At 47.0% G+C, this 25,003-nt stretch overlaps 1 protein-coding gene across 1 annotated transcript in view; it reads left to right on the top strand.

Annotated features, from left to right (window-relative positions):
• PHIP (PHIP subunit of CUL4-Ring ligase complex) overlaps positions 1-25,003 on the top strand; it is a 286,169-nt gene that overhangs the window by 155,348 nt on the left and 105,818 nt on the right. The window contains 4 exon segments of the mRNA XM_082249792.1: positions 8,972-9,096; positions 9,538-9,620; positions 18,266-18,377; positions 19,466-19,527. Of these exon segments, the coding sequence (XP_082105918.1) occupies positions 8,972-9,096; positions 9,538-9,620; positions 18,266-18,377; positions 19,466-19,527 (382 nt within the window).

Here is a 25,003-nt window from a genome sequence, read left to right as displayed (position 1 = left end):
TTCGGCAGTGATCCTTGGCTAATATGCTGGTCTGCGGACCAGACTTCTAAAAAAAAAAAAAAAAGCCCTGGCTGTTCTTCCTTTTCAAGGAGTACCTTTCTTCCACAGGCTACTAATGGCAAGGACCCTCGTCGCAGATGTATGCTCTACTTTTCCTGATGGATCCAAGCAAACTTGGTCTGGCAAGTAGAGAGTGGGCTTCTCCAAACCCGCAGACAAGGCTCCTTCAGCATGAAGTTGCACCCTCACCCGTTCCTGGGGTGGGGGGGGCGTATTCGCTTGTTCCCGGACCCTGGGACTTCCCTGGTACAAGACGAAAAGTCGTACGATCCGGATACAAGATCGAGTTTCGTGCTGGCCCTCTGGAAAGGTTCTTTCCTTCCAACTTGCGACTGTCCTCAGTCCCCTTAATGGCCCTCTTTGGGGCGGTCCAAGATCTTTGCTTTAAAGGGGGATTGTCCCAGTGCCGATTGCGGAACATTTTTTAGGGGTTTTTACTCGACCTGCAAACAGTTCCCAGGAAGGAGAGTAAGGTGCGTCCAATCCTGGACCTCAAGGCGCTGAACTGCTTTGTGCGGGTACAGAAGTTCAGAATGGAGTCCATTCGCACAGTGGTGGCTTCCCTGCATCAGAGGGATTTTCTTGCCTCCATAGGCATCAAAGTTGCTTAACTTCACATTCCAATATGTGTCAGTCACCAACGCTTCACACGCTTTGCAGTGGGAGAGGAACATGATCAGTTTGGGGCGTTACCATTTGGTCTCGCCTCCGCTCCTCGGGTATTCATTATAGTGTTGGCCCCCGGTAATGGCATTGTTACGCCAGCGGGAGATCCCCGTCCTGGGCTATTTATACAATCTCCTTCTGTGAGCAGAGTCTTCTGCTGCGCTGGCGGAAAACCTGGAGATCACTATACAAACTCTGAGTTTGGCTGTATTCTGAAGCTTCGGAAGTCAGCCCTGGTCCCTTCTATGAACATAGACTATCTGGGGCTGACTCTGGAATTGACCTTAGCCAGAGTATTTCTTCCTCTGGACAAACTTCAGACACTGCAGGTTGCAGTTTGTCTCCTGCTGACCAGCAGATGATCGTCCTTCCAGACTTGTATTCGGGTACTCGGCCTGATGGTGTCAGCCTTCGTGGTGGTCCGTATTGCGCAGTTCTATGAAGGGTAGGGCTGCAACTAACGATTAATTTGTCTGTCGACTAATCTAACGATTATTTTTATTTATTTATTTTTTTTGCTTAATTGAGTGTTTTTTTGATTAGCTAATTAATCCTGTAATTAATACAGACCCCTCAGTAAGCCCCCTTCTCAGTACAGAGCCCTCCGTAATCCCCCCTCTCAGTACAGAGCCCTCCGTAATCCCCCCTCTCAGTACAGACCCCTCAGTAAGCCCCCCTCCTTGTACAGACCCCTCAGTAAGCCCCACTCCTAGTACAGACCCCTCAGTGAGCCCCCCTCTCAGTACAGACCCCCTCAGTAAGCCCCCCTCTCAGTACAGACCCCCTCAGTAAGCCCCCCTCTCAGTACAGACCCCTCAGTAAGCCCCCTTCTCAGTACAGACCCCTCAGTAAGCCCCCCTCTCAGTACAGACCCCTCAGTAAGCCCCCCTCCCAGTACAGACCCCTCAGTAAGCCCCCCCTCCCAGTACAGACCCCTCAGTAAGCCCCCCCTCCCAGTACAGACCCCTCAGTAAGCCCCCCCTCCCAGTACAGACCCCTCAGTAAGCCCCCCCTCCCAGTACAGACCCCTCAGTAAGCCCCCCCTCCCAGTACAGACCCCTCAGTAAGCCCCCCCTCCCAGTACAGACCCCTCAGTAAGCCCCCCCTCCCAGTACAGACCCCTCAGTAAGCCCCCCTCCCAGTACAGACCCCTCAGTAAGCCCCCCCTCCCAGTACAGACCCCTCAGTAAGCCCCCCCTCCCAGTACAGACCCCTCAGTAAGCCCCCCCTCCCAGTACAGACCCCTCAGTAAGCCCCCCCTCCCAGTACAGACCCCTCAGTAAGCCCCCCTCCCAGTACATACCCCTCAGTAAGCCCCCCTCCCAGTACAGACCCCTCAGTAAGCCCCCCTCCCAGTACAGACCCCTCAGTAAGCCCCCCTCCCAGTACAGACCCCTCAGTAAGCCCCCCCTCCCAATACAGACCCCTCAGTAAGCCCCCCCCCTCAGTAAGCCCCCCTCCCAGTACAGACCCCTCAGTAAGCCCTCCCACCTAGTACAGACCATTACAAGCCGCCACAGTACAGTACCAGCCTCCATCTTGGTTTCAAACTTCAACCACAACTTTATGAATACGAACAAAAGCAAACCTGAAAAAAAATGTAAACTTTTTTTTTCACTTGGTTGTTAAAACAAATGAGGCTGACCATTTTATAGCAGGGAATGGAAAATGTGAATACCAGAAAGTGGAAGCAACCATTGCTATGTGGAACTCAATTGTGGGGGTTTGAGTTTCTGGCCGGAAGGGACACATCCGCACATCCGGTGTAGTGCCGCACATGTGACATCTCTGAGTACCTGGGTGATCGGGGAGGATGGCGAAGGGGTTGCGGCAGAAGCTGTGGCGGAGTACGGGGGTGCTGGAGACGGTCAGCGCTCACCCTGAACAGCTCCTCAGGTATTAATGGTCCTCTTGTCTCCGACATCGGTGTGGACGGACCCCGGGGGGGGATTTCACCTGGCCGGCAATGCTTAAAGCGGTGCTGCGGGCGGCCGTATCTTGGTATCCCAGTAGGCGAGTCCGGCCGGGGGGCGTGTGACGTCACGTGTTGACGCGTCGACGCCTTTCACGCACGTAGAAGATTTTTCATAGTCGACGCGTCGTTGCAGCCCTAATGCAGGGTCCTTGCAACGAGAGATTCTCACCACATGGGTCAAGAATCCACAATCTCTGGAGAACCAAATCCAGCTGAGACCGGGTACAAGAGTCCCTGATTTGGTGGCCTCGTGTTCCAGGGCTCCAGCAGGGCAAAGTCCTTCCTACCCTTGTATTGGACAGTGGTCATCACAGATGCCAGCCTGTCTGGGTGGGGAGATGTCCTCGACAGAAGTTCTGCTCTAGGGGGCCTGGACCCTGCAAGAATCCAGACTACCGCTCAATGTCCTGAGTTACGTGCGATCAGGCTGTGCCTGGAACATTGAATGGATCATCTACAAGGCTGTCCAGTGCGTATTCAATCAGACAATGCCACAGCTGTGGCTTATGTCAATCTCCAAGGGGGCACAAGAACTGTCCTAGCAGCTCTGGAGGTAGCCAGCATTCTCAGGTGTGCAGGATGTTTAGTTCCAGCCCTCCCTGCTGTTCACTTTCCAGGAGTGAAACATTGGCAGGAGGATTACCTCAGTCCGCAGGCGTTAGACCAGGGGGGAATGGCCACTTGACCCGGAAGTGTTTCTTCAGTTGTGTCTTCTATGGGGCATCCCTGAAGTGGATCTTTTGGCGTCTCAGCTCAACAATAAGGTACATAGGTTCCTGTCTCGGTCACTGGATCCTCTAGCGGACGCCACAGATGCGCTGGTGGCCCCGTGGGGGTCAGTATCGTCTGATTTATGCCTTCCCTCCTCTCAAGCTTTTTCCAAGACTTCTACATGCTCGAGGCAGAAGGGAATCTGGTCATTTAATGGTCCCAGTCTGGCTCTGCCAGGCCTGGTGCGCCTGGTTGCCGACGTTTCCCTGGAGGCTTCCTTTCAGGGAGGATCTGCTGTCCCAAGGGCCAATCTTCCAGCCATTGGCTTTGACGGCTTGGCTGTTAAAAGCCAGGTGCTGAAGGATTGTCTGAATCCGTGATTCCTATGCTGTTAAAAGCTAGGAAAGCTACTTCTTGGAAGATCTGCCATTGGACGTGGAAGACATACATTGCGTGGTGTGAATCCCTTGCGGTTCCTCCTCGCTCTTTTTTTTAGGGGCTCGGATCTTGACCGACCTTCAATGGGGAGTTGAACAAAAGTTGGTCTTGAGTTCTATCAAGGGCCAGGTGTCGGCCATGGTGTTTTTTTTCCAACGACCTACACCTCTCTTAAGGGTGTTTAGCACTTGGTCTCTCTGGTGTGGTCTCCTTTTGCCTTGGGACCTCAATTTTTGTACTTTCGGTTCTCCAGAAGTCTCCTTTTGAGAATCTTCGGGCGTTTATCCTGCTTACGTTGTCCCAGACGGTGACCTTTTTGGTGTCCATCACCTCTGCACGCATCCCTTATCGGGTGATTCACAGGGATAAGGTGGGGCTTCGCTCCTGTCCGTCATTCCTTCCTAAGGTGGTCTCTGATTTTTATTTGAATAGACATGTTGCCTTCCCTGTGTCCTAGGCCTAAACATCTGAAGGAAATTGCCTTGGATGTGGTTGGGGCAATAATCTGGCAGCTACGGAGTCCTTCAGGAAGTCACTCTATTTGTGCTCAAGGATGGCCTCGTAAAGGGTTTTCTGCTTCCTCTGCGACCATTTTTAGATGGGTCAGAGAGACAGTGGTTCAGGCCTATTCCATCAGGGGTCAGGTTCCTCCTTTCACTGTCCAGGCGCACTCTGCAAGGGGGCTTAGTGCCTCCCTGGGCCTTCCGTCATCAGGCGTCAATGACGCAGGTTTGCAGGGCGGCCACCTGGTCGTCAGTGTACATTTTTACAACATTTTACATAAAGTGGATGCGTTGGCATCTGCTGATGCTTCCTTTGGCCGCAAGGTTTTGCAGGCTGCTAGTTAAGAGGATCTGATCCTCTTTGAGTGTGTTTTTTTCAGGTGGGCTCCAGTTGTTTGGTTGAGCCCCTGTTGCCTGGTTGGCTAATGTTTAGCCTTGGGAATTTTTTGCTTTTTCCCACCCCTCATGTTTAATACTGCTTTGGGACGTCCCAATGATTAGGAATACCAGAAGCTGTGTCTGTCAATGAACATCAGAGAAATGGATTTTACGGTAAGTCCGTTCTTGCTCTGCTAGGTGGCTTAGACAAGTCATCTTTCGAGCCCGTAGTCTAAAACATCAAGGATAGAGTGGTTATTTTCCCTGTTGACACACACTGCCAGGTATGATAGTGCTTCATTGGCTTTTCAGCATCTGTCTCTGATTTGCAAGGCTTCTACCTGGTATTCTGTTCACATATTTAATACATTTTACTAGGTGCATATTCAGGCCTCATGAGGCCAGTTTCGAGCAAAAGCTGCTACATTAATTGCTCTTGGAGTTCCATCCAGCACTTCTTGAGCTATTCTTTAATCGGCAGGTGGCATTGTTTCGTCTTCTGCCCAGATAGACTGCTTTTAGGCCATCCCATGGTAAAGACTAAAGTTCCTGTGTCCTTTTTAACTGTACTGCAGGAAATGGATTTTACTGCCAAGTCAGAAATCCTATATTTTCTTTTCATACAAGGTTTACATTATATTTTAAAGGTTAAAGCGGAGCTCTATTTAACCCATTTTTAAAATTCAAAGCAAACTCTGCCGCCATTCCGTGTCTCTATACTTTATTTTGTTGAGAAATCCCCTTTAAAAACGCCCTCCCAGAATTTCTAGCTGATGCCACAATAAGTGCAGATATTTTATGTAGTATTTACTTCCTGGAATCCATATGCGCTTAGCTCAAAGTGGTTCTAAAGGTAAAATTTTTTTTTTTTTTTTTTATTTTTTTTATTTTAAAGCATTCTCTGAATTAAGGTGAAAAAAAAAAAATTTTATTAGTTGCTCGCCCCTAGCCCCCCCTGCTCAAATACTCATCTGAACCCGATCTCTGTCCAGTGCTGTGCACGTCTGCAGCAGCTTCTCTCCCCTCTCTCGGCTCTGACAGGCTTGGCTGAGAGCTGCTCTGAGTCTGAACCTGTCGGCAGAGGGTGGGGGCCGAGCCGTGCTGCATGTCTGAAAATAGATGCAAACAGCCCAGCTCTGGATCGAGCACGCACAAGTGCCCCCATGGGAAGCAGCTTCCTATGAGGGCAGTCAGTGAGGGACCTGAGAAGAGAGGGATCCAGGCTGCTTTGTGCAAAACCATTGCACAGAGCTTTACAAACACTTCAAGCATGCAAGCAGGAGGGTATGCTTAACAGATGAAAGAAAAAAAATGCCCATGAAGACTCCTGGGATGTATAACATAATTTTGGCCTAGGCCAGAGACAAGGAAGCAAATGAGGAAATGTAAATATTTCCCTTCCTTTTTAATAATGCTAGCAGCAGAAGGATTACAAATAGCTCATATTGACTTTGAGTGTTTTGTTCCACTTTAAAGAGGCTAACGGAATTGAAGATGTCTAGAACGCAGTGTAGAGTAGCATTTTTTTTTTTATTTTTTTTTAATTATGGCACCTGCCTTTTTTTCCTTCTAATGAAAGATACAATAAAGACATGCCGGTTTTACTGCCACCCTGCAGAAGGACTGGATAATGACAAACATCTGTAGGCCAGCTCAGGATATCCTCTTTCTACCTAACTCTTTTTTTTCTAGTTCCTGGGAGATTACATTTCTTCAACTACCAGGAGTCTAGACATTTTTTAAGCTTTTCCCTCAGTTCTCAAGCAATTCACCAAGATTTTTTTTGTAACCAGGAGGAGTGTTGTGCACCCACCCTGTCCTTTTTTTCCCCCTTGCCATTCAGCATACTAGAAGTATCGCAGCTGTTCTTGTTTTGAGAGGGAGCCGCATGGAATGCCGACCATTTCTGCTTCTCATCTAAAGTGAACTTGACCGCCTCTCGCCCTTTAGACCCAGGTGCTACCATTTGCCTGGGTTTGTGAATACCTGAGGTTTTGCCTCATACCTTGAGATTAGTTTAGTCGCAACATGTCTACACAAAGGGGATGATCCTGCTGCAATAGTGGTTTTGTTAGTACGACTTCTGTAGATGCACCCTATTCTGACCACCTACCTCGCCCTCTGAGAAATCCCCCTCCCTTGGGGTCTGTTAGATTATCATTGGTACAGTACTTAGGAGCTTTCAGTGTCAGTCTTCACCTTCCCTAGAGGGCTGTTGACCCTAACAATATTTTGAATCCTCAATGCTACCCCTTTTCTTGGCATCCATATTGTAGGGTGCTAGGATTACCTGTCAAGAATGCAGTCACAGTAGGTCTGGGCAGATGAATCTTTCAGGGATTATACATTTGCAAAAAATGCCCCAGTCTTGCCTCATTAGGTTTATAGTCTGTCCCCTGTAGGCTCTATTAAGTCCAAATAGAAGCTGCACTTCTCACAGTAATTGTCCTTGTAATGTTGGGTGCTTGAAGTGAATTCCACAGTTGATCCCATGCTGGATCCAAATGCAAAGATGTAAAGTCACTAGCACTCCAAATAGATGTGTTTTTCTGACTTTTTTTGTGAAGATATGAATAGGCTCTTAGCACCTATTTAAAGTGTTTTTATTTATTTATTTATTTTTACATCTTCGCAGTCACCGGTTGGCATCATTTGCTGGCTTCTTATCAGAATCACGACCCTTTCTCCCATCCCCTCTCAGGTCTACCTCAATCCCCTATGTTGTTGCGGGTCTAGTTCCTGAGCAGACTTGTGTGACTACCTCCTACGGATCAGATCATTTCTGGCTGATCACTCACCTTCCCCCTTAGATGCCCGCTTAGGACTGTTCCCTCCATCTTTTTGGGAGGGTCCTCTCGGAGAATCATCCTTTACGTGGCTGCATTCTGGATTTCCAGAACAGGTTGTTCCTTCTACAGTCAGGTCTACTAGTTCAGTCACTGTTGGACACCATCTAGGTATTACTGTGTCTTTACCATCAAGAAAGATGCATCAGGAAGCGGTAGTCTGATTCCAGTTGTGGACAATACTGTGGGTCTCAGAAATTACTTACACTGTTCCCCTTAATAGCAATTTCCTGGAAAACATTTCTTCTGAACTGATAGCTTCTCAGATCCTGCATTAAGGTCTTTGGCGGAGAGCCCTGTGTCATCTTAGGCTCTCTTGGGGGCAGAACAGTCTAGTCCAGGGAATGCCTTAATGACTCCTGGTCTACCTAGGGATAGGCCCCTCTTTCTTGGTTGATCCTCAAGTTTGGGAAGAAGGCCTTTCTCTCACTGCTCCCTGTTCTGGTTTTGCGCCTATGTTCTTCACGGTTCTGAAAGGACTCCTGTGCCTTGTCCTAAGAATTATGCTGCTTCATTGGATCAGCAGTGTGTAGAGCATTCTTGGACACTTGAAGTCACAGAAAAGCAAGAATTTTTTTACACAGGATTTCTCTTAGGGCTGATCCTAGATGTGTCTGTAGCATACTGGTGAGTTTGCCTGGATTTACCGCAGCTTTATTAGGGTTGTAATCTGTTCTACCAATTCGTGGTTGGATTTGAACTCTTTTTTTACCTGAGAAACCGAGGTGTCGGCCTATGCTAAAGCACTAAAGTGACAACATCCCCCAAAATATACATGCTCCTGTACTTGCAATAGGAGGATTACTGCTGTGTACAGCACCCTGCCTGTGAGATCATTGGGTATGCTGTACGTTGGTCGCTACCCACAGGATCATGCGCCAACTGGCAGACAATACAGGCTATCCGCACTCTTGTTTGTGGGATCTGGGTACAGCTTCTCTTATCCCGCTGGCTGTAGTGACCAATCAAGATAGGGCCCAACTCTTCCTGGATACAGGTGTTAGTAAGAACAGGCCCGGAAATTTAGGAACAAAGTCCCAATAAGAAATCTTCAGAGATAATCAGAAAAGCATTCATCACCTTCGGAGACACGCACAAAACTGAGTCATAGCTTAGATGAGCTTGGAGGGATTATGCCTGGTTGGGGACTTCTGCCTTTTTTTTTTTTCTTGGCAGTATTGATTCACCTGACAGTGGCATCATAACCCACGTAGTAAAGACTATTAACTCCTCTTTGTCCTGTGATGTACGATCAAGAAAAATATTTAAATCCTGAGTTTTATTTTGTGTTAGAGCATCCATATGAGTATTTATTTTTTTATTTATTTTTTTGCTGTCCAAAATTAAATGTTGGAATTCTCTACTCATAAATTAATTGCTTTTGATTCCCAAAGGAGCAAGAACTTATGAAGATAGTTGGAATTAAATATGAAGTGGGTTTACCGACCCTTTGTTGTCTTAAACTTGCTTTCCTTGACCCTGATACTGGCAAGCTGACTGGAGGAGCATTTACGATGAAGTGAGTAAATGAGTAGGTTGTTTGGTTTTACAGTAAGTGAAATGAGCATAGAGAAAGAATACCAGTCTGAATGCATTTGTGACTTGATTTCACTTGTATTTATGTGGGCTGTTTGAAACAAAAAGTGCCTCTTAGATTTATTTGGCATAGAATACATTTCTTATAAGGTTCCCGGACAATTGATTTAATTTGTTGAAAGGTCTGAAAGAACAGTTTGTGTTGTCCATAGTAATTAGACTTTTGCATTTCATGGCAATGCACAAAGCTAAATAGATGAATAAGCCCCTGGTTTCAATGGCAAACATTGCCTGTTCATTCAGATCATTTTACTCAGGAGATTTATAGAAATTAGGTAATTTGTTATTAAGCTTCTTAAAGTAGTGATGTATTCAGATTTGAGAAGGATGTATAAGTTTATGATCATATTCTGTCTTCTCACAGGTATCACGACATGCCAGATGTAATAGACTTTTTAGTACTTCGACAGCAGTTTGATGAAGCAAGACGTAGGCATTGGAGCATTGGTATGTACAAGAAACTACTCTAGAAGAAAAAGTGAGAGAGAATGCAATTGATTTGGGAGTGCATCAAATAGTGAATTAATTATGGGAGGATGTTATAGCCACTCTAACAAAGTATGAGGAAAATCGTGAACTCCTTTCAGAGACTAAAATTGCTCAAAAACAGGGCAATGTTAACGCTGAATTGAATTGTCCAGATATTGATCAGACCAGTGGAACAGCAAACTTAACATGTGTCTCTTCTTGAAATTTAAAGTAGTTGTAATCCCTCAGACTGGGTTCACACTATTGCGAATTGGATGTGGGTTTTCCACATCCAATTTGCATGTCATTAGACTCTGACTGGCTCTCTATGAAGCTGGTTCACATATCTCCGGAACAGCTCCGATATGAAGTGCACAGGAGTCCTGTGCATCTTCTGGTCCGTTTTCAGGTCCGAATTCAGCCAAAAATTCAGACTGAAATCGGACCTGAACCGGTAAACAGGGACACACCCGGACCCCTGTTGTGAGCTGCTCCTTGCGGCAGTGTGAACCCAGCCTTACATATACAGAGTGAAATTACTGGCCTCAGATGATACACAGAGATAAACAAATTCTCAAACCCATGGGTTATTTGTCTATCATCAGTTTTCTCCTCTCTATATCCATTCAAAGTGCTGTATTTATAAAGCTTTTCTGAATGTTCAGAAAAAGGGGGGGTGGGGGCGGTGAACTGAAGTTACACTGCAGAGCTCAGTGAGGAGTGTTTTGAGAGCTGATTGGAGGGAAGGGGCACACCCCCTATCATACTGCTCACAAGAACAGAGCGGAGGCTGTCAGCTTGAGACCCCTTCCCTGTCCTTTTTCTCTTGGTGTCAGGAAAACGTGTCAAAATTTATTCATGGTGATTGCAGAAGAACAAAGCAGTAGAAAGCAAGACACTTGGTGCTCTTAATTGAGACAAGTACACGCTGTAGAGGGATATGCTTTGTTCATATTTCATGTCTGAGGTTTATAACCACTTTATTGCAGGACAGTTTTTGTGTCAGATGGTGGAAGCCTCAGCAAAAAAAATGTTGTGATTAATCTGTTAATTTAAAATAAAACCGAGCATTTTTATAGACTTGCAAATAAGTTAGACACGATAATAACAAGCCATAAAAAGGAGCGAATTTCAAATAGCTGTACTCTACTTTATGATTCTTAATGGGGCCCATTCTCAACCAGGAACACAGGAAAAGGAGTGCTTTAAGGACACATTAAACTGCATTTGTCAGTGTATCCCAATACAGTAGTGTATAAAAAGCGTTAAAAGAGCCTTTTAGAAAATTCAAATTGTAAGGGACGTCCTTGGCAATTCAGTGCTCTAAAGAATGCAGCATGGGATGAGACATTTCCACAGTATAAAACCAACCTCTTGAAATATATCAAATGTAAAAAGGTGAGGGCAGAACCTTTATGCCCTGTAAAAGATGAACATGGGGAGTAGGTGTCAAATGACAGGTAGAAGGCAGATGTAGAAGTGAAGTTCCAGGCTAGAACTAACTAATCTTAAGGTGATTGTAAAGGTTATTTTTTTTCCCCTAAAATAATAAATGTTCTACCTGCCTACTCCTGTGCATTGGGTTCGCATAGCAGCACCGAACCTCTTTTTTCTGGGGTCCCATGGCCGACGCTCTTAGCTTCCTCTTCTTTGTGTGCTCCATAGCAAGCTGCTTCCTGTGAACACCTGTAGGCTCAATCCTGGAACACCTGCAGGCTCAATTCTAGGTCTTTCTGTGTGCGTCTATTGACATCATAGCTTTGCTTAGCTCCGACAACAAACGACCTACACATTTTATGTTTTTATTTTTTTTTATGCTTAAAATATATTGGTTTTCTTTTGTTTCATTGTACACATGTACACTTTGCGATCTTAAAAGATTTGTTGTATTTTACTCTTTGTGAAAAGACAATTGAAATAGGGATCTGTTAGTCCAGATTTTTCCTCAAGTGCAAACCCTGATCTTTCAGCTTGTACCTTTATCCTAATGAGAGATGAATTAATATAGATACCAATAGCGTGTCCCCTTTAAGAACAATAAAATAGCAGTGTTCACAATGCAAGGCCTTGCAGTTATCTTCACCGGCAGTTGGAGCACAAAGAAACAAAGAATGGTACAGGGATAAGCAATCAATGCAGGGCAGCATGTTTTCACTAGTGGTTATCCTTTTAGCAATCCAAGTATAAGGTGTTGGTATACAGTGTTCAGGGTGATGTATTAGTGGCTGGTAACTGGATTTTGAGCAAATGCCCTCCCACCATTCCTGTGGATCTTTAATGACTTCTTAAAGAATGATCCCAGTCAACTCTGTACTGCAAGCGGGCTGAGATGGTTGTAGTCTGCTGATTCAGTGAGTCACCCGACTCTGATTCGATAAACGATGCTGCTGGGGGGTTACCCCTGGTGTAGCAAGTGGTGTCTGTCCCGCCTGGGCTGGAGCTGCGAATGCTGTGAGTTGCGTGGTAGGCCGCGATCCTCTCACAGCGGTCAGCTGGTGCACACTTGATGGATCCCAGGAAGCAAGAGCGTGTGGGCCTGGTCAACAGATCCCTTTTATAGTCTCCCACAATTCTCCCCTGGAGCAGATGGCTTGCTGGGAGGTGTAGTTCATGGATAGTTCTGCAGTTCAGTGATGTCTGTTCAGGAGACTACAGTTCCCACAATGCTTTTTTAGGCTCAGGAGTATGATGCATGTAATCCGAGCCCAGCACCAGGGGAATGTAGAGACAGTCTGGGAAGGCAGAGGACAAGTCTGCAGTGTCAGATAAATGTAGTCCGCTTCTGGCTACATGATGACCCTCTGTTTCAGTAGGAAAAAAGTGTACAGGCCATCTATTCCAAGATCTGGAAGATTTTCTGTTCCTGGTGTCAGGCTAAGAAAGTGTTTCTAAAGCTAACGTGTTTTTTATTTTTTTTTACAAAAATAAACCTGTTATACTTACCTGCTCTGTGTCCAAAGAACCACTGCTCTCCTGCACAGCGCTGGATCGCGATTGGTTTCAGGAAAGTATGGGGGGGGAGGGGGTGTCTGGATATAGTGTTTTTTTTTTTTTTTTTATCTTCATGCATAGAATGCACAAAGGTAAAAAAAAAAAAAACTCAGCCTTCAGAACCACTTAAGATGCAGGTGTCAGCCTTAAAGTGGTTCTAAAGTTAAAACATTGTTTACATTAATGATTACCTGCATTAAGGTAAAAAATATTTTCTTTCGTTCACTGACTGACATAGCTCCTTATCTTAACCACTGTGTTATTCTGCCTCCTACAGGAGTAGGACACTAGGCAGGAAATAGCTTGACGCCTATGGGCAGTCCCAGGGGGTATACCCCCACACTTAGCTATAGGCAGTTTTTTATCTGCCTAGTCAGGAGTAAGTAGCTAGTTCCTTGCTTGGATCTCTGGTCCTGGCACTTTTTTTTCCTTTTTAAATGGACCATTTCCTTTTAAATAGATTTTTTTCTATCTTTGTTAGTAGATTCTCACAGGAACAAAATTTCAACTGCCGGACTGGGAGACGGACTGGATAATCTAGATCCAGAGGGAGGCCCCCCCCCCCCCCAGTCTGGCCAGCGAGCATGCGCAGGCCTTAGCTCCACGCTAGGTCGGACCCGGGACATAGCCCCACTGGACGAGGACTAGCCTGCGAGTTAAATGTCTCGCGAGGGCGCATACGACCTGGTCTCGGCCTGAGTCGCAGTGTTCCTCCTGGCCGACAGCCACCCACATCCCGATGGAGTGGTGGTCTGTCTGGAGCGGTGCCCACCCTGTTCCTGGTATGGCCAGTTCTCCCTCTACCCCTGGAGGGTGTTTGGGGTGGACGTAGGCCCCTCCCTGGGATGGTGGGACCCCCGAGTTCCACCCCAGCCCTCTAAAAATTCAGTGGTCCCTGCACGACCATCAGGATACCCTGCCTGCGCGTCAAGGCAGGCGACCCCCTTTTAAGGGGTATTTCCTATTGTGGGAGCCTCTGTGGAGGGGCTCGGAGGGCGACCCCTTTGTTTTGGTGCTGGGTCCAGTAAGTGGTCCATTCGTGGACCCTGGGTTGGTGTCCCCATTGTGGGATCGCAGTTGGCGGCCCTCCCCTGATTATTATGTTTTTCCGGGTGACCTTAGTATATAGCGTCCCTTGCCTCATCTGTCCATAAGACCCTGAATCCGTTTTGGCCGCCACAGATGCGAGTCACTCTACTGGGTCTGCGTCCACGCACCCGGAGTGCTCAGACAGTAAGGATGTTTCCTCTGCTCCTCTAGCCGTGCATGAAAAGGCGCTGGTGGATGCACTGATTGTGTCAGAGCGTGACATTTTAAACATGGCGGAGATGCTGCATCGAGGGCGCTGGTCCCTTTTGGCACCACGGGTCGTCCACTGTGGCAGGGGTGTTCCCCTTCCTGCTTACTATGACAACATTGTCACATAACAGTGGGTTTGTCCAAAACTCATTCTCGTGGTCCCTAAGCGTTTTGCTATGCGGTATCCTTTTAAGGATTCCCTGCTTAAAAAGTGGACAGTTCCACCTGTAGTGGACTCGCCAGTTTCCAGGTTAAATAAAGCTACCTTACTTCTGGTTGAGGAGTCCTTGGCCTTTAAATATCCGGTTGATAGGAGAGCAGGGGCTCTGGGCCCGCCATATGTTTCACTATATGGCTGGGTCGGCTTAGGACGGTATTTACTATTGCCCTGGTGTCGCAACTCTGAGTGGGCTAATCTTTTACACCTGGACCTGGAGGGGAAACGACTTATCCCTGCCTTTGCAGAGTTTGCGGATCAGTTGATCCAGGGGCTACAGTTTATCTGTGATGCCGCTTTGGATGCGGCTCCTTTGATTTTAGTCTGCCTGTATCAGCAGTGGTCCATCAGCGTCTTATCTGGGTGACCATGCTGGTCTGCGGACCAGACTTCTAAGAAGGCCTTATCTCATCTGCCCTTTGTGGGGGATCGCCTGTTTGGAGGCAGCCGGGGGGAAAGAAGCCCCGCCGTAGACGTGGGCCATTCTTCTCGGCTCATAAGAGGCCTTTTTCTTCCCTCGAGGGATAAAAGTCCTTCGGGGCCTCCCCCGGAGGTTCCAAGAGCACCTGGTCTGGATAGTGTCGAGGGGCTCTTCCAGACAAGGCTTCCTCTTCATGAAGGGGCGCCCTCACCCGTATCTGGAGTGGAAGGACGTCTTCGCTGATTTCCAGATCCGTGGACCTTTCTGGTATAGGTCAAGTGGGTCCGCAAAGTAATTTGGTCCGGCTACAAGATCGAGTTTCAGTCTTTTTCTCCGGAAGGGTTCTTCCCTTCCAACGTGCACTTGTCCCCAGATCACTTACGGGGGGACTTTAGAGCAGTGCAAGACTTGTTACTTCATGGGGTGATGGTTCTGGCTTTGGAATGTTTTCAGGGGTTTTACTCAAACCTGTTTACAGTTTCCTGGAAGGAAGGGAAGGTACGTCCAATTCTGGACCTAAGGCGCTACACTGCTTTTTGCGGGTACAGAATTTCCGAATTGAGTCCAATCCATAGTGGCGTCCCTACATATGAGGGATTTTCTTGCTTCTATCAACTTCGACGCTTACCTCCACATTCCAAAATGGTGCCGGTCACCAGCACTTCCTTGGATTTGCCGTGGGCAAGGAGCATTCTCCGTTTGTGGCATTTACCTTTCCTCTTGCCTCCGCTCCTCGGGTCTTCACAAAGTGTTGTCCCCGGTGCTAGCATTGTTGCGTTGGGGTACCTGGACGATCTTCTGCGAGCAGAGTCTCCGACTCCTCTGATGGACACCTTGGAGATTACTCTGCGACCTCTGAGGGAGTTCCGTTGGATGCTGAACCTTCAGAAGTCTGCTCTGGTTCTGTCTAGGTGGATTCCGCCTCAGCCAGAATGTTGCTTCCTCTGGAAAAACTGCAGAAATTGGCAATTCAGCTTTTATTGTCCCAACAGAAGGTCATCCCTCCGGGCTTGTATGCAGGTGCTGGGCCTGATGGTGCCTACCTTTTGAGGCAGTTTCGCTTGCAGAGTTCCACACGAGATTGCTGCAAAAAGACATTCTGGTGAAATGGGACAAGAATCCAGTCTCTAGAGGTGGCTTAGTTCTCCGGCACTTCGACAAGGAAATCCTTCTCCCCCTGTACTGGGCGGTTGTCACCACGAATGCCAGCCTGTCCGTGTAGGGAGGCGTCCTCGGCACAGCTTGTGTTGAGGGAGTTTTCACTCGGGAGTCGTCCAGACTGTCGATCAATGTACTGGAACTCCGAGCAATCAGACTTTGTCTGGAGCATTGGACAATTCGTCTTCAGGGGTGTCCGGTACAAATGAAATCGGACAAGGCCATGGAGTGGCCTATGTCAATCACCATGGGGGCACAAGAAGTGTCCTGGCGGATCAGGAATTAGCCGGCATTCTAAGGTGGGCAGAACGATCGTTCCAGCCTTCTCTGCTGTACACATTCCATGGAGGGTACAGAGGCTTGTAGCATGGTCTTGGGATCCTCTAGCCGACGCCGCAGACGCATTAGTGGCTCCTTGGCATCAGTATCGTCTAATTTATGTCTTTCTCCCTCTCAAACTTCTGCCAAGACTCCTGTGCAGGATCGAGGCAGCAAGGGATTCCAGTCTTTCTGATGGCTCAAGACTGGCCTCGCCGAGCTTGGTACGTCGATCGGGTATGGCCGGTAACTAATGCTCCTTGGAGACTTCCTCTCAGGAAAGATCTGCTGTCTCAATGACCAATCTTCCATGCTGCTTTACAGTCGCTGGTTTTGACAGCTTGGCTGTTGAAAGCCAGGTGCTGAAGGATAGAAGTTTGTCTGAATCGGTTATTCTTATGCTGTTAAAGGTTAGAACATCTACCTCTAGGAAGATCTACCGTCGTATTTGGAAGATGTACGTTGCGTGGTGTGAGTCTTTTGGGGTTCTCCCTCGCTACTTTTCGGTGGGCCGGTTCTTGGCTTTCCTCCAATGGGGGGGTTGAGCAGCGCCTGGCCTTGAGTACCATCAAGGGCCAGGTTTCGGCCTTGGCGGTTTTCTTTCAACGTCCATTGGCCACGCTTTCCTTGATGCGTACCGTTATCCAGGGAGCTTGACACTTGGTTCCTCCTGTGCGGGGCCTCCATTACTGCCATGGGTCCTCAAATTGGTGTTGTCAGTTATACAGGAAGTTCCCCAGCTTATGTTGTTCCAGAAGGTGGCCTTTTTGGTGGATATTACTTTTGCGTGCAGGGTGTCGGAGCTGGCGGCATTGTCTTGTCGTTCACCTTGCATGTTGGTTTAAAGAGCGAAGGTGGTTCTTCGTCCCTGTCCGTTCCTTCCAAAGGTCATTTCTGATTTCCATTTGAATGAACACCTTGTGTTTCCTTCCCTATTTCCCAGGCCAAAACATCCTAAGGAAATTTCTCTGCATTACCTGGATGTGGCTTGGCAACCAGGGTGTACCTGGCAGCTGCGGAGTCTTTTAGGAAGTGAGACTCACTATTTGTACTCACAGTTGGACCTCAAAGGGTTAGCAGCTTCTGCTGCGACCATTTCCAGATGGATCAGACAGACAGTGATTCAGGCCTATCAAATTAAGGGTCAGGTTCCTCCTTTCCCTGTTAAGGCACACTCTCAACTCGGGCGCTTAGTGCCTCGTTGGCCTTCCGTCATCAGGCATCAGTGATGCAGGTTTGCAAGGTGGCAATCTTGTCGGCTGTGCACACTTACAAAGTTTTATAAAGTGGATGTGTTGGCATCTGCGTATGCTTCTTTTGGCCGCAAGTTTTTGCAGGCTGCTGTTTAAGAGCTGGTTCACACTGAGGCGATCCGACTTCGAGGGGCGACTTCGGCGCGACTTGCAGGGACTTCACATAATGGAAGTCAATGCAAGTCGCTCCCAGGTCGCCCCAAAGTAGTACAGGACCCTTTTTCTAAGTCGGAGCAACTTGTGTCGCTCCCATTAGAACGGTCCTGTGTTAATCAATTTGCGAGCGACCGAGCGCGACTTGTCAGGCTGACAAGTCGCGCTAGTCTGAATGGGGTCTAAAGGAACTGGTCCTCTTTGAGGATGTATTGTTTTCAGGTGAGCTCCAGTTGTTTTGGTTGAGCTCCATGTTACCTTGTTGGCTATGGTTGGCCTTTTTTCCCCACCTCTGTTTGACACTGCTTTGGGACATCCCAATGGTTAAGAAGATAAGGAGCTGTGTCTGTTAGTGAATGAAAGAGAAAATGTGATTTTTGACTTACTGTAAATTCCATTTCTCTGATGTTCATTGACGGACACCGCACCCACCCCTCTGTGGACCAAAGTTAGACTTAACGGCATCTCTGGTTTCCGAGAATCGTCCAGGACAGCGAGAATTCCCTCCCTAAAATTGTCTGTTTGTAGAAAATTTTTGTCTTGGAAAGTTACTGGTAGATTTAACTCTGTTTTTTGGGTTCTCACTAGAACAGGAATAGAAGGGAAATCTTCCAATTGGGATACTAGTTCTAGTTAGCGCAGTGACGACCAGGAAATTCCCTCACTTAGGGAGGGAGTTCTACTGCTTTCCTGTTTTGGCTATAGGACAGGAATTGTCTACATGATCCAAAGTAGAAAGGTTTTGCTATTAGTTTTTTCTTTTTTTCATTTTTAATATAATGCCAGTAAGAAATGTATCATTCTTCATTTGCAGGAGACAGATTTCGATCAGTGATTGATGATGCCTGGTGGTTTGGAACTATAGAAAGTCAGGAGCCACTGCAGTCAGAGTTTCCAGACAGTTTATTCCAGTGCTACAATGTCTGGTAAGCAATTTTATACATGAGCCAGTCTGCCATTTACCAACCTGTTTTAAATAAATATGATTTTGGTAATCTTGTTCTAATGTACACAATATAGTGTAGACTATTCCTGACTGGATAGGTCAATCAATTTTAAAGTAGCTTTAGTCTTAAGCTGGGTATGCACAATTTTGAAAAACTGTTTCCTACATCCACACAAGGAATGGGGATTCCGGAATCTCTCCTACTGTGCTGTTGTATTTTGACAGCGGGGATATCCCCCCTCTGCCTTGTTGGAATACACAGATCAATGCTGCAGCAATTGGCTGCATGCTCTTATCAAATGCTGGTTTTCCAGCTGGACTGTTCAACAGAGAGGGCTTTATATGGACCAAAGTTTGTCTGGTTCCTGCAGAACTGAACAAATTTAGATACGTGTAAATCCAGCTTTACCCATATTCTGCTAAACATCTAAAGCTAGCCATACACGGATTGAAATTCGGCTGGTTTAGCAGGAACTGGCCACATTTCAATTCATGTATGGACAGGCTGGTTGTACAGTAGTTGCTCTTCCAACCTCTTGGAAAAATTCTGCATGATCAGCACCACCTGGCTATAGTGGGCAGTACTGATCAGTGTATTCTGAGGGTGGGAATGTCTCCCTGCTGTCAGAACAAAATAGCTCAGCAGGGGTCATTCCCCTGTTCACATCAAGTGTGTGGATGGGGGAACAGAGTGATTTTCTTTGATTAAACCCTCTGGCTGAACGAGAAAGATTTAATTGTGTATTGGCTGCCCAACACTCTTGGGTTGCCCGCAGTATATGGAGTGTGCTTAAAGCTGTAACTGTAAACTATTTCATCATATTGGTATAACAATATTGTACGCTGGCTGATTATACCTGGGTAATTGTTCATCTACTTTTTAAAAAGTCATTGATTTTTGACACACAGCTTTTGAACAATTTCTGCTTCAAATTTCAAGATAAGGGTCAAAGGCCTCTTTTGTCCCTGCACATCAGTTTTAAATGCACTAACTGGCTTCAGTAAAAGAATATGTGTAGTCTGGTTTATAGTTGTCTTTATTTCATACAATTTTATTGTATTTTTCAGTTGGGACAATGGTGATGCAGAGAAGATGAGCCCTTGGGATATGGAACTCATACCCAACAATGGTTTGTATTTATTCTAATTAAACAAAAAAATCTGTAAAAAATTCAATGTTTCATTGTAGTGCACACAAATGCAATAGATTACCCCATAAAAGGTTAGGTTGTGCCCAGTAAATGGATACATGTGGAGCCTTAAAAATGTGTTTGCCTCTAAAATGACGTATTTGGTCCAGCTTTGCATGGTTGTCAATCAGTTTCTAACTTGTTAGTTCACTTCAGCTTCTTCACTAAGGCTTTGTTCACATTTGAGCGATCCAAATTGTGGGGCGCTTGTCTGTCATTACTTTTTAATGGCACTGCAATCTCGCAATAAATTGCAACGCACGATACTGACACTCAAAAGGAGCTCCTACTGTGTGACGAGCTTTGCATGTTAGTATTTGCAATTCCAGCGCCATTTATCACGGCAAAATTGAGCTGCCATTCGGGTGCCATTAAGTGTGATCGTTATACTTACTGTGGGACCTAAGGGGTTAATCTGCTTCATTGTGTAAAAAGGTTGTTTGATCCTATCTTCTCTGATCCTCCCCTTCTTCCACAGTCCCCAATGCATCTCCTGATAAGACAGAGAGCCATTGGAGTCACTCTGCACATGCTCAGTTTGGTGTGTATTGCTAGAGAGGTTTATTTTTTTATTGGGAAGGTGCATCTGATCGGCACAGGGCCTGTTCAGACAGAGGGTCAAAGGACAGTCAGAGTAGAACTAAAACTCCACCTACAAGCTTTAACTAAACACTTATACAAGTCACAAGACTGCTATATACTGCTAATGATAAAAGGTATTTAGCAGTTTCTATTTACTAAAATGATTGCATTTCCGTGTACTGTGGGAGACCAGATTTAGTGAATGCAGGCTCCTGGGTTTAGTAACACTTCAAACTTTGGCAAAAATAATCTGAAAGCTGATTGTTTTCTATGCAGAGCTGCACCAGATTTTGTGTTCTAGGACTTTGTGGCAGTACTTCATGAACTGTTTTTATTTGATTGGCATATTTTTTTCCTTGCATGATTTTCTCATTTTTCACATTTGTATTTATGTGCAACTACTTACTGTAGCTTTTCACTCATGTTTGCATTTGCACTATTACTTAGATTAGCACAGCACTTGTTTCTATGTTTAACATTTATGGATTTATGAAAGCTCATTCTTGCCAGACCAAACTTTTGACCTTCTATGAGGGGGTAAGTTGTATTTTGGACAGAAGAAAGCACATGGATGTAGTGTATCTGGTTTTTGCAAAGGCATTTGGTACAGTAAACGCTTAATTTACAAATTAGGCTTCATGTGCACTACAGCTCCTACACTTGAGTTTAGGAACTTTGGTGAAAAAAAATTCCAAAAGCTCCTAAACTCAACTCTTTAAAAGTCTATGTCAATGTACACATGGGCTTTTACCAGAGTTTAGGAGCTGCTGCGGTTAGGGGAGCTTCAACCTCCCTCTCCTGAACGTAAAAAAAACGCGTTCAGGATAGAAACGTTTTGACCGTTGGGCGCTGGAAAACACAAACCGTGGCAAAATCATGTATTGTAGGCTGTGTACATGAAGTCCTAAAGTGGAAGTAAACCCTCCTATAGTTTTCAGCCAAGGAAGCTGCCATCTTGTCCTCTGTTTAACCACTTATGGACTGCCCCACACAGATCTACTGCTGCAGTGCGGCCCTCCTGCGCGAAATCCCGTACCTATACGTGATTTTGTGCACAGGGTCTGGGGTGCACGCCTCTAGCGACCCACTCCCGCTGTGATTTGATACAACAGGAGCCAATCAGCAGGTCCGGAGGACGCGATGTCTACTGGGACCCGCCGATAGTTCACAGGAGAGGTAGAACATGTAAACATGGCAAGGAAGCTGCCATCTTGTCCTCTGTTTAACCACTTATGCACCACCCCACACAGATATACTGCGGCAGTGCGGCCCTCCTGCGCGAAATCACGTACCTATACGTGATTTTGTGCACAGGGTCTGGGGTGCACGCCACTGGCGACCCACTCCTGCTGTGATTTGATACAGCAGGAGCCAATCAGCAGGTCGTCTGCTGGGATCCGCCGATCGTTCACTGGAGAGGTAGAACATGTAGTCATGGCCAACCGCCGTTCTTTCGGAGAGGAAGATGGAAATCTTGTAAAAAAAAACCTGCAGAGGTGATAAAATAACACCAAAAGAAAGCTGTTTTTCGGGGGGGGGGGGGGGGGGAAGGAGGAAAGGACATAAATTTTATTTTGGTACAGCGATGCATGTCCGCGCACTTGGTCATTGGATCCAATCGCATAAGTCGCATAGGCACAGATTCCAAGGTATATACATGGAGAAACGAAAGGGCAATCATTGCACAGACATCTTTTAAAACCATTTATTAAACCAATAAAACCTGCACACAGGTACACACACTTTCTCCCATATAACAAGCATAAACATTGCAGAGATGAAGTGTAGATCTGTTTCAAACCGAAAACATGGTCGACCTCCAATGGCATACAACACCAGCGTCATGTGGTTAGGCTCCTCCCATGCATAAAAAGGGTATTTAGTCAAGAGATAAAACTATAATTCTACCATTTCCAAAACTCTGGTGTGGCTACATCTTGATGTGCTGCCCAGTTCTGGTCGCCAATCCTCAGCAAGGATGTTCTAGAACTGGAGGGAGTCCAGAGAAGGGCAACAAGGCTAATAAGGGGGCTGGAGGGCCTCGCTTATGAGGAATGTCTATAAAAGATCAAATTAATTTTCCCTGGTGAAAGCGGTGCTTAAGAGGGGATATGATTGCAATATACAGATCTTTGAATGATGATGCTAGCACTGGGAGAAAACTAACCTAAAGAAGACTTTCGGCCACATAGTGAAGTTGGATGACAAGTGGTTCAATCTTAAATTGCGTAATGGGTACTTCACTATTGGATTAGAATAGATGTGGAACTCCCTTCCACAGTGGATGGTGTCAGCAGGGATTGAGGATAAATTAAAAAAAACGTAGATGTTTCTTAGTGAGCGTAGTGTACAGGGCTATAGAAAATGGTAATGACATAAACACACACTCAGGTTAAACTGGTTTGACGTAAAGTAATTGGCCTGAGGTGTTACACAGATGAAACAAATGCTCCTGCATAAGTTGTACCTGTTTATCGGCAGTCTTCTCTACATCTGTTCAAAGTCAAGAATTTAAAAATCTTGTCGGAGCTGTCAGAAAAAAGGGGACAGAGAGCTTAAATTATGCTCTGCAGAGCTCAGTGAGGAAAGGGAGCACCCCCCTCCACACAGCACATAGGAACAGAGCTGTGGCTGTCAATCGGCTGGAGCTCCCTCCCCTGTCTCATTTTTTTCATTTGGTGTCAGAAAGAATTTTCAGAAGTGATTAATGCTGATAGCAGAGGAACCAGGCAGCAGACAGAAATTACATTTAGTGCTCTATATTGTGACAAGTATGCACTATAGAAGGATATATTGTTCATATTTCATGTCTGAGGTTTACAGCTTTAAATAGCTGGTGGAGGCACTTCCTCTAGTGAGTAAAAATCTTGGTTTCTCTTTCCTTCATTGACGGACACAGCTCCTGGTATTCATAACCATTGGGTTATTCTGCCCCCTACAGGAGTAGGACACTAGGCAGAAAAGAATTCTGGCTACATTCATGGACAGTCCCAGGGAAGATACTGCCTCTCACTGCTACAGCCACTCAGTTTTTTTTTTTTGCCTAGTCAGGAGTAAGGACCTATTTCCCTGCTGCGATCTTTGGTCCTGGCAAATATTTTTTTAGATAGAAATTTTTTTTTTCTCCTTGATTTTTTACTGTGAGATCTACAGTTATCTGCCGGACTGGGCGACAGGCAGGATAATCTAGATCCAGTGGTAATTTCAGTCTGGCCAGCGAGCACTAGGTCGGCCGCGTCGTAATCCCACTGGACAGGGGCTGGCCTGTGAGTGAAACGCCTCGCGAGGTCGCATATGACCGGGGTCTCAAACCAAGTCGCAGCGTTCCTCCTGGCCGACAGCCCCTCATTTTGATGGAGAGAGGTTCTGTCTGAAGCAGTGCCCGCCTAGTTCCTGGTATGGTGAGTAGCTGTCCCCCCCCCCCCTCCCCTGGAGGGTTTTGGGGTGGACGTGGGCCCCTCCTTGGGGACGGTGGGGCCGCTGGGTTCCCCTCCTTCCCGCAGGCACCCCCCCTTGTCAAGTCCCTCATCCTGCCCCCCCCGCACGCTGGAGCTATTTGCTGCCCCCCCCCCCACGCTGGAGCTATTTGGGTTGTCTGGGGGCAGGCGCTAATGGGTGATTGGGGGGGGGGTGCTGGTGCGCCGCCATCGACCGGACGATCAATTGTGCGAGGGGGGGGGGGTTATACTTGGTGGGGGCTCCTACCAGGGCCCCCCATCCTGCCTGGATCTGTCCTTGAGGCCTGGTGTCCCTCCTGGGTCCCTATAAGTCTCATGGTGCCGCGCGGGGCTGCCATAAGAAGTGGACTGTTCCACCGATGGTGGACCCTCCGTTTTCCAGATTAAACAAGGCAACCATGATTGCAGTTGAAGAGTCCCCGGCCTTTAAGGACCTGGCTGACCACAAGGAGGGGGCTGTGGTTCTCACTATGTACAACTTAGCTGGTTCGGTATTTACCATTGCCCTGGTGTTGCAAACCCTAACCGAGTGGGCTAAGCTCTTACACCGTGACCTGGAGGGAGAACAACTCCTCCCTGCCTTTGCTGAGCTGGCACCAGCTGGTTCAGGGGCTGCAGTTTATCTGTGATGCCTCTTTGGATGCGGCTCCTCTGATGGCTCACCTCTGTTTTGGCGGTGGTAGTGTCTGGTCATGTGTTCGGTGTGTCTTTTGGCTCAAGCCAGACCAGACTTCTAAAAAGGCCTTGACTAGAGGTGCACCGAAATTTTGAGCACCGATAATTTCTGCCGAGAATGTGACTATCCAATTTGGGCCAATAAGGGGTTAAGGATGCCGAAAATGTATGGCCGCTGATATCAGTAAAAAGTGAGCCCTTCACTTCCCTGTCATTTGCGGGTGTCTCTGCTGACCGCTGCGATCCTATGCCGGCGCTTCATTGTGACCTACAGTGGTTGCTAGATGGCCAGCCGACTGGCGTCTAGCAACCAGTGACATCCGGGGGGAGAGGGACCCAGAATGCACAGCGCGCCTATTGCTGAATAGCTCCACCCACCTCCTCCCTTCATGTGCTGTTCGCTGCGGAGGAAGGTAACGTGGATGTCGTCTTGTGTAAAAAAGAGCTTGTCCCCTTTTCTTCCTCCATAAGCGTCGGTAGTTAGAACGGATGAAATTTATAATCACAGCCTAGTGCAGCTTGCCATTGGAGAGATGTCTCGCTCATTGCTTGCAGTTGTGCCTCCACAGTGTGTTTAGGTGCAGGCGCATGCATCTCTCTCTCTCTCTCTCTCCCCCCCCCTCTCTCTCTCTCTCTCTCTCTCTCTTCTCTCTCTCTCTCTCTCTCTCTCTCTCTCTCTCTCTCTCTCTCTCTCTCTCTCT

The sequence above is a fragment of the Pelophylax lessonae genome, assembly GCF_965119305.1.
Source record: "Pelophylax lessonae genome assembly, chromosome: 3".
Lineage (NCBI taxonomy): Eukaryota > Metazoa > Chordata > Amphibia > Anura > Ranidae > Pelophylax > Pelophylax lessonae.
This window is presented reverse-complemented; position numbering and strand designations above follow the sequence as displayed.